This window comes from Oenanthe melanoleuca, chromosome 1A, assembly GCF_029582105.1.
Source record: "Oenanthe melanoleuca isolate GR-GAL-2019-014 chromosome 1A, OMel1.0, whole genome shotgun sequence".
In the NCBI taxonomy this organism is placed as follows: Eukaryota; Metazoa; Chordata; class Aves; order Passeriformes; family Muscicapidae; genus Oenanthe; species Oenanthe melanoleuca.
Window position 1 is genome coordinate 9,025,359 of NC_079334.1, and position 18,694 is coordinate 9,044,052.

Below are 18,694 nucleotides of genomic sequence, written 5' to 3' on the forward strand. Positions count from 1 at the left end.
AAAGACATAAATACTTGTTGAGGGCCAAACAACTGCTAGTTCTTCACCACTGGAAGGTGTGATAGAAATAGAAAAAAAAAAGTCTCCAGGTAATTTTTTCAGTTCTCCTGATCAGCACTAAAAGAAGACAAAAATCATGGGAGTACCAAGGAAAAGGAGTTCAGAGACAGAACTCTGGAAAAGCAAAGATCCTCACCTACAATAAATCAATACACTTTTAATTGAATCCTCAGCTTATTCAATTCCCACAAAGAAATAATTTCTTTGTAAAATTTTGCCACTGCATTTAGGGAGGGAAAAGCTTAGCCAGTTTTTTATTCAGGGAATACAAGCAAAAATGTGTAATTTTTAATGCTATAAATTCTTGTAGCTGCACTGAAGCAAAAGAAACAGCTGCTGTTGATCTAACACAGCTTAGCACCTTTCTAAAACATCTTCTAATGCCTCCAGCACTCTTGAGGTTTTGTCATTTTGTTTTAATTAGATGGGGGGGGAAAAACCTCTAGAAAGATAAAGGCAAAAGCTTCAAGGAATGGAATGCAAAGATCTGTAGGCTAAGGGAAAAGAAAACATCCAATTTTAAAGGAGGACAAAAAAAAGACAAATAGTAAGATTCGAATAGTAAATTTATTAATACTATTCAAAAATTGCAAAACGTTTTAAGTGTAAAACTCCCAAAATTTTGGAACTGCTGCCAAAATAGAATACAAATAAATTTATATGGAGAAATTGATCAGAAGTATTATTTTAAGAGAATGTTTGACTTTATGAACTTGATACTAGTAAAATTTGCTTTATGTTTGTTCAAAGAGACAGAACACTCCTGACCATTTCTCATTCATATAATGAGAAGCAGAAAATCAGCATTTATTATGCTTCTAAGACTGTTGAGAACTGAACTGAGGTACAGTTTACCCCTCTGGTGTCTGTCACCAATATTTTTGTTGATCTTGGGGTTAAATATGATCAATGCAATGAGTTTGGCCTGCATAGGAAGCTTGCATTGTGAGATAATCTGAACCACAATTCCCAGGAATATTGTAGATAAAAGGGAGAAAGAGATTAATGATTAATGTGAAACCGACCCAGAAGAGAAAGTTCTGCTTAAAATATATTTAATGTTTTAACATAACTAATATATTACTATTTATCTAGATTTTTTAAAAAAAAAAAGTATTTTCTTTCTTTTTTTCTTCCTCCAGTGAACAACCAAAAAGCTTGGAGAAAACTCTTTTTTTCCTTCCTCAAAAGAAATGTAGTGTTTTTCATTGAAATTCAGACAAGTAGTTCAAGGCAAGAGTCCAATTTATGCTGCAGTCTCTTCTATATCACTCTAGTAATGAAGAGGAGATATGGGCAAGAGATTACACTGGGTTCATCAGTTTTATTGATTTGGTTTTCAGCTGGGTGTAAAGGAATTTTTTTCTCAGTGGGTTTTAACTTTGGGGCGCAAAGACAGTTTCTGGACTGCCTAAAATTTGATAAAGGGATCATTTTCCCTCTCTGCTGTTCACAGAGAAGTGAAAGGATCAGTAAAACCTCCTCCAAATTCACAAAACCAGAAGACTTCATAATAATTCTAGAGGAAGAAAAAGGCCTTTTTGCTCTGTGTCTTTCCTCCACTAATCCAGAGCAAAACCAGGATATTTCCCAGCAGAGCAGACAGCACCAGCGAGGGAACAGAGTGTTTATCCACTTCCCTGGGAGCTGAAGTGTGCTTTTCCCCTCTTGTTTTGCTAACCTCTGATACCAAATGTTAGTCTTGCCTGCCCTGTGTATGACATTGGCAGGCACAGGGGAGTAGCAAAAAAAAAGGAAAAAAAAAATTGGCTCTTCTCAGCAAAACAACAAGAAAGGACCATTTCTGCATCTTTTCAGTTGCTAAACTGTGATCTCTCAAGGTTTTCTGCCTGTGCTGTCTCAGTCATATCCATCCAGAATGAAGGAGCTCCAGTGCTTAATCCATGTTTGCAAAGCTGCAAAGTGGACTTTTTGCTGGAACCTGAGCTATGGAGTGCCCAGTCATGTGGATCTCCTTCAGGAGAAGTCATCACAAAATTTTCAGGATCAGATTTCCTGCATCATTTCCACTGCTCAAAGCCAGAACAGAGTCCTGAAAGGATGCTAACATTTTCATACTGGCTAGAAATCTGTTTAACAAAAATTTTTGCAACAAATGAATAAATATAAGGTAAGTGTTTTATAGCATGGTGCTGTCATTTAAGTTTTCAGGTCTTTTAGCTTAAAATAGTGACTGAACTCTGTTTTAGTATCTGATCCAGGGTAATCTAAGTGATAGCTGTTAAGGTTTTAAGTGGACCTTAAAAACTGAATCCTTTGGAGTACAAAACTTGCAAAACCAAAATAACATTTTAAGCAGAAATTTCAGTAGTAGAAACTTTTCCTCACGTGAAATATCACTGAAATATTTTTGTTTGCTCCCTTGTTTCACAGAAACAAAACTGTTGGGGGGTAGGGTTTTTTGGTTTGTTTGGGTTTTTGGGAGGTTTTTTGTTTGTTTTTGTTGTTGTTGTTTGTTTCTGAGGTTTTTTGGTCAATATACAGTGGCAATGCAAACGTCTCATTTGAGATTTGGAAACATCCAGGATCAGCACCAATGATAATCTGGTAAGAGACTATGATTTCATGTCAGAGCTGGACTCTGGGTGCATTTTTGAGTAGGATGACTCTTGAATTATAGCTTTTAACAACTGGCCTGAGTAGGCAGCAGGGTAAATAATTGCAAAAGTGATTGTGCCTCAGGCCACTGTAGAAGAGGTAAAGTCATGTCTTATCACCTTCCTCTCGTTGACACGATTTTCTAGCCTCAGATTGCAAGAAGCATTATCTTTGTTTCTCTAAATTCCTCTGACTGCAGCTATTCTTGTTCTTTTCAGTCCTATTTACTTTTCCAACCAGCTCTTCCATCCCTTTTTTGTCTTCTTGTTGGCTTCCCACTTCCTACACTACTCCACTTTTTCCCCACAAAGCCCAGAACTGTTGTTACAATAGGGTAGGTGATGTGCTGAACCTTTAGCTGGGACCCCAGCCCTCGTGTTATACACACAAAGCCACCAGTGCAGAGCACAGGGAGGCAGATTTTCTGTAAAAAGGGGTCAGTGGCAGCAGCCTGCACAGCTGCTGAAGGGAGAGATCAGAAAGAACCACAGTCATAGAATCACTGAGGCTGGAAAAGACCTCCAAGGTCATCCAGTCCAACCTGTGACCAAACACCACTGCATCTAAACCAGAACACTGAGTGCCACATCCAAGCTTTTCTTGGACACCTCCAGGGATGGGAACTCCACCCCCTCCCTGAGCAGCCCCTTCCAGGGCTCAGGAGCCCTTTCAGAGCATCCCACAACCATCCACAAGCACTGTTGGCTATCCAAGCTCCACAGCCGTGTCTGTGTGGGGTGTTTTACCAGCACAAGCCATTTCTGTCTGAGCAGGGACACACCTACTGCATTTAACAAGCAGCCCAAGGATAATCACACAGAGATTTTGCATGTTCTTCATTTTATTGAGCTGATTCAGGATCCCATCCCTGGGAAAAACACGGTGGAGCATGGAAATTGCCTTAAAGAACTTGAGACTGCAGCAGAACTGACATGTGGCATTTCTCTCAGTGCAAAGCAAGGCATGCTGCATGGGCAGTTTTTCCCAAGTGAAACAATTCCCACTTGCTGTAGGTATCACATCACAGGACAAAAGCCTCTGTGTGGGGGGAGGATTTAAAACTGTGTTGCATGCTAGGAAATTTGTAGGTTCTAGCTGGGCAACTTTAGGATTTTGTGATATTTTCTCACTTTACTGGTCCAGTAAGACCCTCAGATCTATCACCTTGTTAGATACAGTGCAATTCTATTTTTTTTTTTAGGTATTTAAAAAAATAGAAGTCATGCACAAAAGAAAGGCAAATTTTCAAAAATTAGGGGAAGATACAGAGGAGGTATCAAGGTACAATGAAGAAAGTGAGCTAATCCCTGAGGATGTGGAGTTTGGTATGGACAGATTTAAATGAGTGATTACTTGTTTAACATTCTGGGCCTAGCTCAGTATAGTCATATTTCCATAAAAATCAGGGATTGCCTGAGTTTTTGCTTTATTTGGGGTTAATGATGGCTAAAATATCTGTCTCTATCAGCTGAGGTCTGATTGTAACACTGACTCTGCCTTGATGCAAGAATAATCTCTAATTTCAGAAGGTGTATCCATGCAAATGAGTTTTATTCACTCTCATGATAAAAATTTCATCTTATTCACTACATAATATTTAGGCAGAGACCAGGATAATTAAGGGAAAGCCAAGGTGCTTCCTAAGACTATAAACAGTGCCACAAAAACTGTCCATAATATCTTTAGATACAACTCCTTACACACATTTCAAGCAATTCTACAGCATAATGATGTCTTGCTTTATATCAAAGGCAGAGCTTTCAGGGACAGAGGCTGTGTTTAACAAACACTGCTGGCTACTGAGACAAGCCATACTGGGGAATTGCCTCCAGCAGGAACTTCTCAGCAAGGGGAAAAAGCGTCAAATTAACCGCTAAAGGGAAGATAAAAATCAAACCCAGCATGTGCACTGGAGAGAACATGCATGCCATAACTTCACAACACTCCTAAAGCCCCATAAATTTTCCTATTGTTCCTTGTGTGACCAAGCTTGTATGAGTCATGGATTGGGCTGTGCCAGTCAGGGATGATTGTGTGACCATCCCCATCTTCCTGCAATAAACACTCTCTGTGTCCTCCGCTCCAGGCGTGATTCCTTCGTTTTCCACCCTTGCAGGGCAGAAACCTCAGCTGCTATTCTGGTCCTTGATAAAGGAATGGCTCAGCTGCAGAGCTGGAATGAGACAGACAGCAAAGCATGTGAGTAGGAACCTTTTGCACAACCGCAGGCGTGGGTTAAACGCCGATGATATTCGGGAAGGGAGAGATTTGCCACGAGCATGTAGCAGAACAGAATTTGGCATGAGCTTCCTCAGAGGGAAAAGAGCTCCTTATAAACTAAAAAACTTAGCCTAATCTTAGCTCCAGGCATGGGCAGCCTGAAGCACAATCAGCCTCAAGTGTCAGTAGTGTGATTCAATCAAAAGAACGTGCTGGATTTTTCCATCCAGCCTCTTTTTTTTTACCCACTACTCCCATGGTGAGAGATGGGGTCAAAAGCCATAAAAGTCTTCAGACTAAAAAGAAATCATAATTTTAAAAGCCTCCATGCCTCTGCTTTTTTTTTTTTTTTTATCTTTTCCCACTTGATTCCTAGCAGGCTGAATTTGTTCTTCCAAATAAAACTGGGGAAGAATGGAATGCGGGTGAAAAACATTTGTCTGTTTACTTGGTTTTAAAAAAGATATGCGTGGCACTGAACGAAAAAGGTGATCTCTTCCTTTGAATTGAGGTTAAGAAAAGGCTCTGAGCATGCAGTAGACTCCCTTGCCTGTTCACACAGCTCCCCAGGAGTGGTTTTGACTCTTGTGCATCCTTGATCCCTTGATCCATGTCTTTTGCTGGATGCAGAGCATCAGCACATCCCTGGCCTGCAGGAGGGAAGGAGAATCCTGCTGGGGATGGGGCTGGAATGGTCCAGCTGCCAGGCCTGCCTGGAAGCTGCTGGGGACACCAGCATTTGAAACAGTCCCAAATCAGCCCAAATCTATTAGCTCACAGAGAAACAGTGAGCTTAAACTTAATACTATAGAATAGAAAGGTGCATTGAATGTTTTACCTATAGATCCTCAAAAAGTACTTAGTTACATGCAAGTACTAGGCTTGGGAAATGCCTTATTTAAGGCAAAATAATTAAAAAAAAAGATAAAGAAAGATAGGCCAGGATGGACAGAGAGCACAGTTTTGCCCAGAGTTATTTCAAGCTCCCTGCCTGTACATCTGCATTGGCTCAAATGGGACTTTCAGTTTTTGGCTGCCTGAAAGTTGATCCATACCACGTTTGCTGCCCTGCCCCTCCTCCAGCAGATGTGATTTCACACTAAGGTTTTAGGGAATTAAAATGTAGAAGCTCAGCCAAATGGGCATCAGCATCCATCAGATAAAATGTTTGAATAAAAGTTGCTTTAATTCAAATAAAATTGCCTTGTAAGGACACAAAACACAAATATTAACTATAGAGGTACAAGCCAGCTCTGAGAAATGTCCCACTGGCTTCAACAAGCTGACTTCTGCTGTTAAATGCACCTTGTCAGCTCTGCTTTGAACCAACACCTTCTCTATTCCAGCAGACAAAAATAACATTAACTAAATTAGTTTATGCAAAATATTGTTTCCCATCATTACACCAACTTTTGTTGCTGTTTGCAAGTGAATGAGCTGCTTTTTCCAGAGTCTTTCACTATTCAACCTTGCTTTGCTTTGCTTTGCTTTGCTCTATTTTCAATTTATTCTGGTAGTGACCATTGAGAAGAGCACCTGCATTTGACACTGAGGGTAGGAATAAACACACAGGTCAGGACACATTTCCTGGATGTGTGGTGTGGAACTGAGCCTTTCATTTCAGTGATGGCCAACCTGCTTGGGTCTAACAGAGGCCACAGCAGCAATGCTCTGAGCCCCTTCCATTTGAAACTGTTTGACTTGATTTTTATCTTTATTTTGGAAAGTAGTTATTTGCTGTCCGTTCTTTCATCCTCTTTCAACTTGCTCCAGCTATTACAGTTCTACTGCACCTGAAAGAGGCAGAAGCACCAGTGCAGGAGGGAAAACCAGTAGTGTGGTTCATCTCCCTGTGGGAAAATTTCCCCATGATAAAGACATTTAGTGTCCCAAACCAAGTCATATGAATGTGTAGTGGAAATTTTCTGAAGGCTTTCACTGGGAAGTTTTCTTCTAAAGCTCTGCCAGAGTCCTGAGCACAAGATGTTCCTGGACATATTTGCTTTCTGTGGTGGTGATGTAGTCATGGGAGGGATAGGGGGACAGAGAACACCTAGACCTTCCCTTGCCCTGGCCAGGGTCAGTTACAGGTTTGTGAGTCCTGACTGATTTCTTTACTCTCTGGGGGTTTTTCAGCATATTTTAAACTACATGACACATTTAGTCATTGCTTCTGTCATTTTCCAGGTCTTCTCTGACTTGAACATGATCAGAACTGAGTCCCAGCACCTCAGCTGACACCTTACCAAGCACTTTATGTATCTCCTTGTCTCCTCACAAAAGAATGGTACTGTGACTCCAAATCTTCTCTTTCTCCACCATTAAAAACTGCAGGCACCTTTTCCCAGTCTTAGCATAAGTAATGGAACCAAACTTCTTCATATGGTTTTAATTTGATTTTTTTTTTCCTTAGCATTTTTCTTACTGATAGTCATGCAAGTTCTCTTCAGCTAATTTGGGATTATAAAAAATGACTAGGGGTTCAAAGTATGCTTATAATTACAAGGAATATATTTTTCTTTCCCAAAATGTTGCCTATTATCAACTAACCTTGTTTCTGAATTATTCCTGCAATAAAGACCATCTCTGGAAAAAAAAAAAAAAAAAAAAAGGATACCATCAGAAAAAGACAAATATTACGTAAATCCAAAATATGAGCTAAGCTGATAAGAGATGTAACACATTAGTACATTGGAGAGATTTGTAATCATCCATAACTCAATTGCCAAAACACAGCTACATATTGGAGAGTGTAAATCCCCTTTTGTATATCACTTAATATATAGCTTTATTTTGATGTAGGAGTACAGATCAATACATTTCCTTTGAAATGAAAGATACTTGCTAAACAATTAAAATTTTGTTCTGAGTACTGCAATGCTGTGTGTGTGTGTAAAATCTTTCATGCAATAAAGTGATTGCAGTTGTACTTACTAGGTGTATTTTAATGCATCTAGATGTTATTTTAATTAATACTATTATTATAATCGCATTTAATCTCACTTTGCTAATTCTCTGCCAAGGAAACTGGTTTGAAGGTGAGCTGCATAAAAGCTGGCTCTGTAAAGTGCCTTTCTTTTAGGAAAAGCTCTGAAGAATAATGGCTTTCAGGGTGTGACCAGAATTCCTGCTTCTTTACCTGAATTATTCCCACCCTCCCTCCTGGCATGCCTGCAGCTCTGGGTACACATTTTACACTGTGTCATCTTTGACCTACCACATTAATTATTATGAGATGTCACAATTATTTCTAATAAAGAGGAAAAGCTGCAGAAGACAACTTTCCAAGAAATGTGTAACAAAACCAAGTTTGAAGTGCTTTGTGAATCATGCCTGGAAATCCTTTCTAATCCTTCTCACTTGCCTAGCCTGAGTGCAAGTGAGGATGCCAATGAGGGTTTCAGAAATTCCTTCAGCTCTGAAATGGTACCATTGGTATTCTTCAGACAATATTTAAATAATATTTAAATAAATAATTTCTACTATTTCCCACCACCATTTCCACCAAATAAAAACACAGTTGGATTCCTTTTTACTTCCAACAAAACATTTGCAGCACATTTTAAGTTAAAAAAAAAAAAAAAAAAAGAGTTCTAGAGATGTCAGGCCCTTTATAAAATTCTGGAAATTTGAACAAATGTGATTTTGGAATTTGAAAGGTGGACAGCCTCCTGTACTGAAGGTATCAGTTGGCCAAAATACTCAGAGGTAATCTTCTGCTCCCACTTCTTCTTCCTTGCCTTTACTTCAAACCCACCACCTTAAAAAGAGAGCACCATATGGCTGCAACATATTCCCACCCCAGGTAAGTGCATTTGTCAATGGATGTTAGACCAGCCACCATGGGAACTGCTCAGACACATGTGGTGTCCCTACAGCCCCTTTTTGGGATCTGTGTGGGATTTCAGCCACAAAGTGGTGCTGTTGCAAAAGCTAACCATTATAGAAAGTGCTGCCTGCTTTTAGAATGACCCAAGGCATGCATTAAACCCAATAAAATGTTCGTGCATTTGCATACTCACAGCCATATCTTCCCTATAAATATTCAATTTTTTACCATCAAACGAAATCAAAGCAGTATCTATTAATATGTAAAGAAAAATACATATATACATAAAAGTATATAAAATATCACATGTTTTGAAGTCTGGTCAAGTGCCTAATTAATCAGATCAATGTCTTGTAATTATCCCAATTAAAATCCCCAGAATTCAAAGATGACTTTCTCCAGCATGTTTTGAGCAATGTTTCAGATTCAAGATTCAAGAGAGAACAGGGACTTGTTCAAAGTAGTATTTTACTTCTTTTTTTTTTTTTTTTTTTTTTCTTGTTCAGTCGTTTTTGTTTTTTTTTTTTTGTGAATGTGTGTGCCATGTCAGAACCTCGGATCCAAGGGTGACAGACAAAATAAGGTGACCATTTGAGAGCTGGATTGCTTCTCATTAAAAATTCAGAAACCTGCTTAAAGTGTAAAAGAAATCCACCTATGCTAAGGGTTAGCACGAGGGAAAAAACCACCCCACCCCCAGAACAAGAGCTGAAGATGTAGAAATACCTAGAAAGAAGCAGCTTGAGAACAACAGAAACATCTGTAGGGGAAAGGTTGGAAAAGGCAAGGACCAAACACGTCTCCATTTTCCCTGGCTGTGAAAACAGGCTGTCTACAATGCTTTTTGCAGTGCACACATATTTGGCGAGATTAAGGTGTCACATCTCAAATTACAAGGCGTCTGATTGCCCACAGACCCAGACACAGGGCAAAACCCCTCCACTCACTCAGGTTTGCCTCCCATCAGAGGTAGGCAGCCACTCTGCCCAGCGCTTTTGCTTCTAGACTTCTTTTGCTGCTTTTTTTTCTTCTTCTTTTTCATTATTTTCTTTTTTTTTTTTTTTTTCCTGCTGCAAATGTGAAGTTCCCGGGCTAGGGCTGCCTTCAGAGGGTTAACCCTTTGCCTACCTCCAGAGGAACTTTCCTTCACCAGCCACAGGAAAGTTTTCTATTCCTAGCACTGTTTGTCTACTTCAGGAGATTAAAAGCTGAGTCACATTTTAGGCATTTCTCAGATCTGACTACACTGCCTGGGCTGGGTGGGGGATACACGGGATTTAATTCAAGTTCCCTCATCTTAGCTGAAAAAGCTCTAAGTCTACAAGATCTAAAAGTTCAGGATTTAATTCAAGCTCTCTCATTTTAGCTAAAAAAGCTTAAATCTAAAAAGATAGAAATAGCATTCAGGAACAGAGTGAGACAAAAACCATTGGAACTAAAGTTATATAACTTTGAGGAGGTTTATTGGTTTTATCTTTTTATTTTTTAGTTTTTGTTTTGGGGGTCTTTGGCGATTTTGTTTGGTTGGTTGATTTTAGGTTTTTTTTATTATTTAGTTTGGTTTTTTTTATTATTTTGATTGGCAGAGCAGCAAGTTTTAGTACAGAATTCTTAGAGGCAGTGGTAGAAAATGACTTTTGTTCTCCATCTGGGCAGCAAGCGACTCAGGCAGAACTTACGAGACAGATACAAATTGTGGAATCCCCCCAACAGGACCATTTAAATTGCAGAATCCCCTAAATGGGACCATTTTATGCTTGAAAAAACTCAGAGAAAGGACAACTGCAACTAATGACACCATCTGTATTTCAATCTATGGCGGTAAATATTTCAATAAAACTGTGACAACTTTCCAGGTAGATTAAAATGCCTTAAAGGAGATGGTACAAAGCTTTGACAGCAAGAGGGGGTTAATTATCTTTACATAGTGAGGGGAAAGAGGCAAAAAAACCCATGGTTTAACAGGAAAAGAGAAATTTTATAGAGCTAGTAAAAGTATTCTTTAAGGAAACAATCTGGTGACCCTTATGATTTAAAGTGTCACCTCATATCTTACATGACCACGTTCTTACGGTTATGACTCGCTCAATTATGCTCAAATCAAACAGAAGAGAAAGATGACTTAAGCATGTAAATTTAGAGGGAGACTTAGAGGCATGCAGCTAAATTTATCAGCCATCTCAGTGAGCGATCTCTCTAAATAAAAAGTTTGGGAACCAGTCGCTGCTGGTTGCTGATGAACTTTCCATGTTTTTGGCACTTGCCATCCTTAATGGACGAATCTGCGAGTCAAAACAGGAGGAACTGTACACAAACCCATCCTCAGGTCTGTTCTTAACAGTGGGTGTTTCTCCCAGCACTTATTTTTGTGTCATGGCCGGTGACTTCCCAGACAGAAATGCTGACCGAAGAAATAAATTTGTCAAAGGTTTGCAAATTGGAAAAAAAGGAAAAAATTCAAAGAGAAGTCAAAGAGAGAGAGAGAGCAGGGTCTTATGGCACTGGAGCTCTGTGTCTCTATTTCACCTGTTTGACATGTCCTACAGTGACTTGTGAGCAGGGGTAGGAATAGCAGCACATGCTGGCAGCGTGAGCAAAGTGTGTGCATGTGTGTGCATGTGGGAGACAGAGGGAGCGTGGGGGACAGAGGGGCGGGAAGGGGGGTGTGGATGGACCATTAGAGTGCAAACACACAGACATTCCTGCAATAAAATACTCGTCTGCTGAGGATCGCAGTCTGGAAGGGACGGCGGTGATTTAACAAAAGAATTCTCTAAAATGTTCCCTGGTGCTAATACTGTTCTTAATAATATGAAGAGGTTTTGCCAGGAAGAGGAATAAAACCGTCAATTGGATTTAAAAAAAAAATAAAGAAAATAGGAGGGTTTGTTTTTTTTTTTTTTTAGAGCACGCAGGGGGGAAAATGACCTTTACGACGGTTTTGTAATTTCCAAAAAAAATTCTCTGAATTTCCCCAGCCAGGCAAGGTTGTTATAAATGGTAGGTAGGGAAAGCAGAGTGTGGCAATAAAGGGGTTAATCCACGGAGCACAGAGCCATCTGGCTGAGCTGGTTTGTTATAATCGAGCAGATTATGTTCACGGGACTCAGAGTTTAAGGCTCCTCTCCCATAGAGCAACTCTGCACAACCCAAGCAGACCAACTTTGGGACTTTGAATGAACGTATTTACATCCACCTTTCTCTTCATGTCGACTTTTCTGGAAACATTCACACGGATGCCATGGTTACTCCTACCACGGTAAGGGAAATTTGACGTTTTCTAACAGGGTCCTAAGAGGGCGGGGAGGGGAGGGGGGGGGAGAGGGGTCCTTTAAAGAAGTATAATGGGGAGGAGGTGGGGGTCTTGTAAGCGGTAGATGGGTCCCAAATGTTGCCTTTCCCATTGTGCCTCCTCCTTCCCTCAGCCCTACTTGCCCTATAGTTTGCTTCAGTGCTGAGGTTCCCCTCTCCTCCTGCTCCTCACGCTGTTGTTGGGGTCCCTGGAAAGAAAGCGGCGGAGGAGAAATACGAGGTGCTACAGGAAATCTGACTTGAGAGGGAAAAGCGAAGGAGACTTTTCGGTTTGTCTTGAGAGGGAAACCAGCAAGTTCAGATATAACAAAAGGGGTTGAAAATCTTGACCGTGGATCGCAAGAAGCAGCCTCAGCACACGTAGCGTGCTCGCCCTCCGGCAAAGTTAGAGCCCATGACAAGCAAAGCCAAAATTCCCAATTTCTAGACCTCACTGCCGCAGGTAACCGGCTTCACTGGAGCTTTCATATTTTTGTGTGCATGCCAGACACTGGAAACCCTGTTCATGACCTTTGAATCAATCCTCATTCTCCTCAAACCCAAACGCTAAATTCTCTGGGAAGAGCTGGAGATCAAAAGATTCCCTGCACATCTGTGCCTAGGTGAAAAAGATCCACTCGCTCTGTGCTGGAATGGCAGGGAAACTAGTCTTACGGTGCAGCTCCCAGCGTTTGGTGAGTGCCTTCTAGGAATGCAGCACACAACTAATCAGCAGAGATGAACATCTAGAGAGCAAAATAGAAAGCTGTTTCTCATCTTAAACAGCTGAAATGCAGCTTAAAGCGTCAGTTACTGGCGAGTCCTTATGGAGACACCAAACTGCTCTTAGCCAAGAGGGGAAAAAGTCCTTGAATGGTTTAGATGGTTTTCTGATCAGTTCTTAATCCTTCATTAAAATAAACGGGAAAGCGCTCTGCTGGTCCTATCTCTTGAACTATAAATATGCAGTATTTGGAGAGATGGATATTTTGGATTGAATAGGGCTGCTATGTGCACATTCTCTGGTTCCTATATTGCAAAACCAGTTATTTAGAGATGACTCTGTGTGTGTGTGTGTGTGTGTGTGTGTGTGTGAGGGGGGTTGTTTCTCCCCTTCCCCCTTTTTTAAATAGACAGGGATGTGTGTGTTATATGGTCCAGAGGATTGTTGTGAGCTACAACCTTTCAGAAAACACTCTTTGCTCTCAGGCTCGTGTGATTTGTTGCATGAGGAGTGCAAATGGTATGTAAAGTTTTTGCCTTTGCATTATGCCTTCAGGAAAATATCCAGACAAGTAGGAGAGGCATTCTCAGGCGCAGAAATACCTGATATGTGCAAGCTTGCAAGTGGAGAAGTGGCACAAGAAGCACCTATAAATGGGATGCAAGGAAAAGAGAAATCTAATAGTAATAAAAAAGAAAAAGAAGGATAAAAAAAAAAAAAAAAAGCCTTGCCAGACAATAGCAGCAGAGAATGGAAGAGTTCAGCATGGTCCCAGCTGCTGGTAGTAAAAAGACTGGTGTGAGATACACATGTAAATACCAGGGGCTCTGTGTGTGAGCATGGTGGGGGGACAAAATCCAGGCATGATTGCAGGTGGTGGAGCCAAATCATGGGGAGAAGAGGAGGCACCAGCAGAGGCAGGAGGAAAGTGCTTTGTGTGGAAGGGTGCTACGTGTTGAGGTATGCAAAACACGTAGGTTTAAGGGGTTTTGTTTGTATTGTTCTGCTGTGGGTTGGAGTGCTTTTCTTTTTCTCTTCAGGGAACAAAAAATGAAATGGTGCATATAAAGGTAGATGAAAACTGGAGGGAGGGTGCCATACAGCAGAAATAAAGTGCTACATGTTCATTGTTGTTCACTGGGGTAGTAATGGCAGGTGAGACATGCAAAGGTGGTCAGCTTGAAAGAGAAACTGCTGCACATCCACTGGAAAAAGAGGATCCCTGTGGGTGGTAGAAAGTTTAGGAGCTCACAAGAGGAAGTAACACTTGAGAGAGATGGGAAAAGGTGCAGGCTGGAGGCTGGGTGAGGATGTGAAAGGGACATACAAGGATGGTAGGGTCTGCAAGGGGGAGGTTGGGCATGGAGTGGGAGCGGAGGCAGAAAGGTGAAAGCACAAAGGATGTTCGGAGGAGGAGTTAAAATGTGAACTATTGGCTATTTGGAGAAAGGTATGGAAAATAATCAGCTACATGATGCTCGTGGGGGGCGTCAGGAGGAGACACCTTTGATTCTGTCAAGAAATAGATAGGGGGATGTATTTACCAGGAAGGTATCAGAGTATGAAAGGCAAGGCTTGCATGGTGATGGAAACATCTGCTGAGAACAGGAACACAGAGGGGAAAAAAGAGCTGGATGGAGATAGGGTGTGGTGAGGGGAAAAGGGTCCTGTAAGTATGTGAAGGGGTAACTGATTACAGGTATTTCAGAGGAGGCTGCAAGTGTGCTGCCTGCCTGCAAGGGAGAGACAGAACTGGGAAAAAAGCCACGGGGAAGTGGTGTGAGGAAATTCAAGAGTGGAACTCACAGGGGCAGGATGAACTGCGATGAGAGGATATAAAGCCATGGCAGGTGTTGAGAAGCAAGAGAAAGAGGAAAAATTAAGGAATGTAGGAGGCATGAATGAGGATGAAATGGAGAGCTATGTTTTCTGTAATGCCTAGGAAAGAGGCAGCTTAGAGGAGGTACAGGGTGAGAGAGCAGAGAGTGAAGGGAAATTTGGGGGCGTTTCTTAGCAGGCAAATAGGGAGTGGTGCAAAGGTGCAGTGGTTTGCTCAGCAAAACTGGGGATGCCTCTTTACTGGAGAGCAGGAGCAGAACAGGCAATAAGTTACAGTTGGGGCGAGGAGCAGCAAGGAAGGAATAATGGGAAGGCTGTGGGAGGAGGAGAGCATACACAAACAAAAAGGAGAGATTTTCTGTTGCATCAGACGTAACCAATGTGTTTATATCTCTGTGGTAGGTACTGGCTGGGTGAAACAGCAAGAGGGAATGGAACAAATGCGCTGGTGGAGGAATGACTAAAGATATAAAGGGGTGGGAGGAGAAGGCATGGGAGGAAAACTACCTGGAGGGCTGTATAAGCCACATGGCTGTGCTGAGGTCAGAATTAAAGTGTGAAGGGTGTGGGGAGGCAATGGAGTTGGGAGCTGTGGGGCATGAGGTGGAAGTGGATGGGAATGACAGTTCCTGTTCCAAGGGGTGAGGAGCTCAGCGTGGGCTGGCACACAGCAGTGTGGGAGCGAGGAAGGGACCTGCCAGGCTGTGCAAGGGAAGGTGGAGGGAGGGAAAAGTTGTGTCTGATAGGAGAGATTGTGCACACAGCTCAAAGGAAATGAGGGAAGTACAGGTGAGGATTGCAGAGCTGGGTGTGGGGCCTGGGAGAAGGAGAACCGCTTATGGGGGAAGGAAGAGTGATGAGGAGTGAGAAAGATTTTATGATGGCTTAAGCCATCTGTAGTTATCTGCCTTTGCTGTGAGGGAGGCTCAGTGCAAGGGCACAGGTAAATCCATACAGACCTTGGTGAGATGTACATGGGTAAGTCCATGGATACACGGGATGCTGGCTCTGTGTGAGCACCAGGGGTGAATATATCCAATGAGTGCTGTGCTTGTGGGACTGGCAGAGCTGCAGGTGATGAGGACAGCCCAGGAAGAAGCTGAAACCCCTGAGGGGTGTGTAAGAGCCCTGGGCTGCTGTAAGGGACACAAGCCTGTGAGGAGGTCCCCAAGGGCCACCCAGGGGGCTGTGCTGACGTGCAGGGTGGCTACCAGAGGCTGAGGGCAGCAGCCGTGTCGAAACCACTGACGTAAGGCCAGCACCAGGGCTGAGTTTCTGAGTGCTAGGAAAGCAATGTTTGCATGGAGAAGGAGGGCAGGAAAGGATGACTAACAGGGAAAATGGCTTGGTGCGTGGGTAGCGATGGGACCCGGCGTGCTCTGGATGTACCTGCCTTCTGCATGACTTGCACAGCAGGCACCTCTCCTCTAGAGGCTTTCTGCAGGCTTTTTGTGAAGAGCTGCTGAATAATCCTTAGAAAATCCCAGTAGGTTGAACAGCAATATTTAAACCAGCTTCATTCAGAAGCGTATCAACGCACCTTATTTTCACATATTAAAACCTCTGAATACTGCTGCTGGCACAAAAGGGCAGAGAGGTTTCTCTGGGACAAGTTAGCAGGGCTTTGGATGAACAACCATTGGGCTGAAGCACACAGAAGGACTCCAGATGTCAGTCAAAGGAAAGAGGAATGCACTGGCTTTCCCCATGGCTTGAAGCAGTGCTGGAGTACTGTGCAGTTGGTTGAGGGTTGAAAATATAGGGTACATCTTGGGTGTAGGAACTTATTTCCTTTCAAAACAATTGCATTCATTGACAACAGCTGTTCTTCAAATCTTGTCTAAAAGCATCTTCAAATTGCATGGCTCACCTAGGGCTTCGTGTTCTGAGTAGGAAAGTGCTTGTTTTCACCCATAACTGGTGAGAAGATTGTGAGTAATCCTGTGGGACTTGCACAGGAGGAAGTCAGTCTGATCACAGAGAACCTCTAAACTTAGAGGTTGAAGCCTCTGAGCCCAGACCTTATGTAAAACCAGTCCCATGGACCAAGGTTTGTAGATCCCTTTTCTGTTCATTGCAAGGACAAATTCCTGCTATAATAAAAGCAAGCAGGCTGTGAAATTACAAGCAATTAGTTTTCATGCAGCCATAGATTGTGCTGGGAACCCATGGTACTGTTTTTTACACTGGTTTCCCACTGCAGAGTCCAGTTCAAGCTCTCCAGGACAATTTTTCCTGGCAGTTCTTGCAGCTGGTTGCAGTCTGTGGGAAGCACCTCTCTCCTCTGGTGGACTGAACTTCCCACCATGGCAGGCTGTGGGTGGAGGGGATGGTGAGGCAGTTGTCCATGAGGGGGAGATGCAGTCTCAGGCACTGGGATTCAGCTGGGCTGAAACCACTCACCACAGCCTGCTCAGCCCACTGCCACCAGTGCTCCCCTGGCCTCTGACCACTCTGCTCCCTCCACTGGGAAAATAAAAATCAAGGAGGGGCATCAACCTGTCAGCTGGCTGAGGAAAGAGAGAGGGATCAATAGATTGTTGCAGGAAGGGAACAAAGCAAGAGGGAATGAGCTGTGCTCAGTGTGGAGAACGTGGGGCATCTGTGCCTGCCTGGACCCTTTGCAGCCATGACACAGCCAGATAAATCTCTTGCAAGGGGCTGGAACATCTGGGTGTCCATGCAGATGTTTGCCTGGCCATGTGTGTGTCTCCTGGTGGTGTCCAGGAGCGGCCAGTGGTCAGGGATAACAGAGGGAGATGGCAGCTGTTGCTGTGTGGGAGACTCTTGGTGCATCTGTCAGAGGGGGATGTGGGGATCAGCTGCTTTCAGAGGGGACAGACAGAGGAGAGAAGCTCTAAGGGTGGAGATGGAGCAGTTTCAAGGTTGTGAAATGAGTGCTAGAGGGAACATCCACAGCTATGCTCCTGATTGTATCATGAGCCTCAAGTCCATAGGGGAAGGGGAGTCCTCTGCAGGGGATGATACTTCCCAAGAAACTAAAGAAATCTTCACTCAAGCATCCAGTTCAGTTCAGAGCCTCCTTCTCTCCTTTACATGGTAGAAGGTGGTCCTTTCCTTCAGGGCAGCAAACACTTGAAAGATCCCAGCAGGACCATATCCTCCTCCCTGTCTGATCTGTCCCTGCCTCCATCTCCTCTCCACCTCTTCACTCTTGAGGAAGGGTCATTCCCAGCTCCTGGGGGAAGGCTGTATGCCAAGCAGAGTTTGCTGGTTGTCACCTCAGGCTCACAGGAGGAGCCTGGTGGTGGCATTTCGATGCTGATGGGAAGGATGGCAGGGCATTCCACGGGCATTCCACATTCCCACCAGGCAGAGCGTGACTCATTGGGAGTCACCGCCTGGAAACCCGTACTTGGACTCTGCTAAAATCTGTTAAAAGCCTGTTAAAAAACCTGCACCAGGAGTGATGAAAACACCCTGGAAGGGTTGCAACCACAGGGTGAGATTTGCAGCACTCCCCAATGTTTCCTGTGCTTCCAATGTGCGTGTTGCCCACAGTGTAACCACTGCAATAAACCTGCTTCTTCTCAGTGGCTCTTTCCCACCTTCCAGCAATAAATTCCTGTATTTTGAGCCTGACCTTGATATAGATTTTACATGTTTTATCTTACATTAGCTGAGTTAGCATGAGAGAATCTAGTTAATTCAAAAATATATATTTCTAGGCAATGCCTTACAAAAAATTCAACCACATTTGCCAAAAGTGTGAATCGATACAGTCAGAGGTAACTCACAGGGAAATGTAGAGCTGCAGAAGGAAGAAGTACTTTGTACTCTACATGAATTCAGGTTGTGAGTGTGAAATTTAAGCCAAACCACTTCTTTTGAAAAGCTCTGTGGTTAGACAAGTTTGAATACAGCATCCTCTCCTGTGACTTCTGCCTCACCCAGGAGATGGACACACTTGCAATAAAAAAATCAGCTTCTGTCCCCTCCAGAGATGGGATTTGGGCAGTATTTGGTTTCTGCTCCAAGCAAGATGAGATATTTTGGCATTTAGGTGTCCCAAAATAGACCTCATAAATCTGATGGAGACCAAACCAGAGTCGTTAAGAGAGAGACATCATTTCATGTGCTGAGGGGTCTTT

General features: G+C 42.8%; 1 protein-coding gene and 1 long non-coding RNA gene across 2 annotated transcripts in view; both read left to right on the plus strand.

Moving 5' to 3' along the window:
* Window positions 1-1,877: 1,877 nt before the first annotated feature.
* LOC130248309 (uncharacterized) lies at window positions 1,878-7,474 on the plus strand. Its single transcript, XR_008839627.1, has 3 exons — window positions 1,878-2,191; window positions 4,796-4,878; window positions 7,087-7,474. It is a non-coding gene; the product is annotated as an uncharacterized LOC130248309 (long non-coding RNA).
* A 3,984-nt stretch (window positions 7,475-11,458) lies between these two features.
* NTF3 (neurotrophin 3) overlaps window positions 11,459-18,694 on the plus strand; it is a 46,223-nt gene continuing 38,987 nt past the window's right edge. The window contains exon 1 of the mRNA XM_056481981.1: window positions 11,459-11,987. Within this exon, the coding sequence (XP_056337956.1) occupies window positions 11,970-11,987 (18 nt within the window). The 5' untranslated portion in view covers window positions 11,459-11,969. The remainder of the gene's footprint in view (window positions 11,988-18,694) is intronic.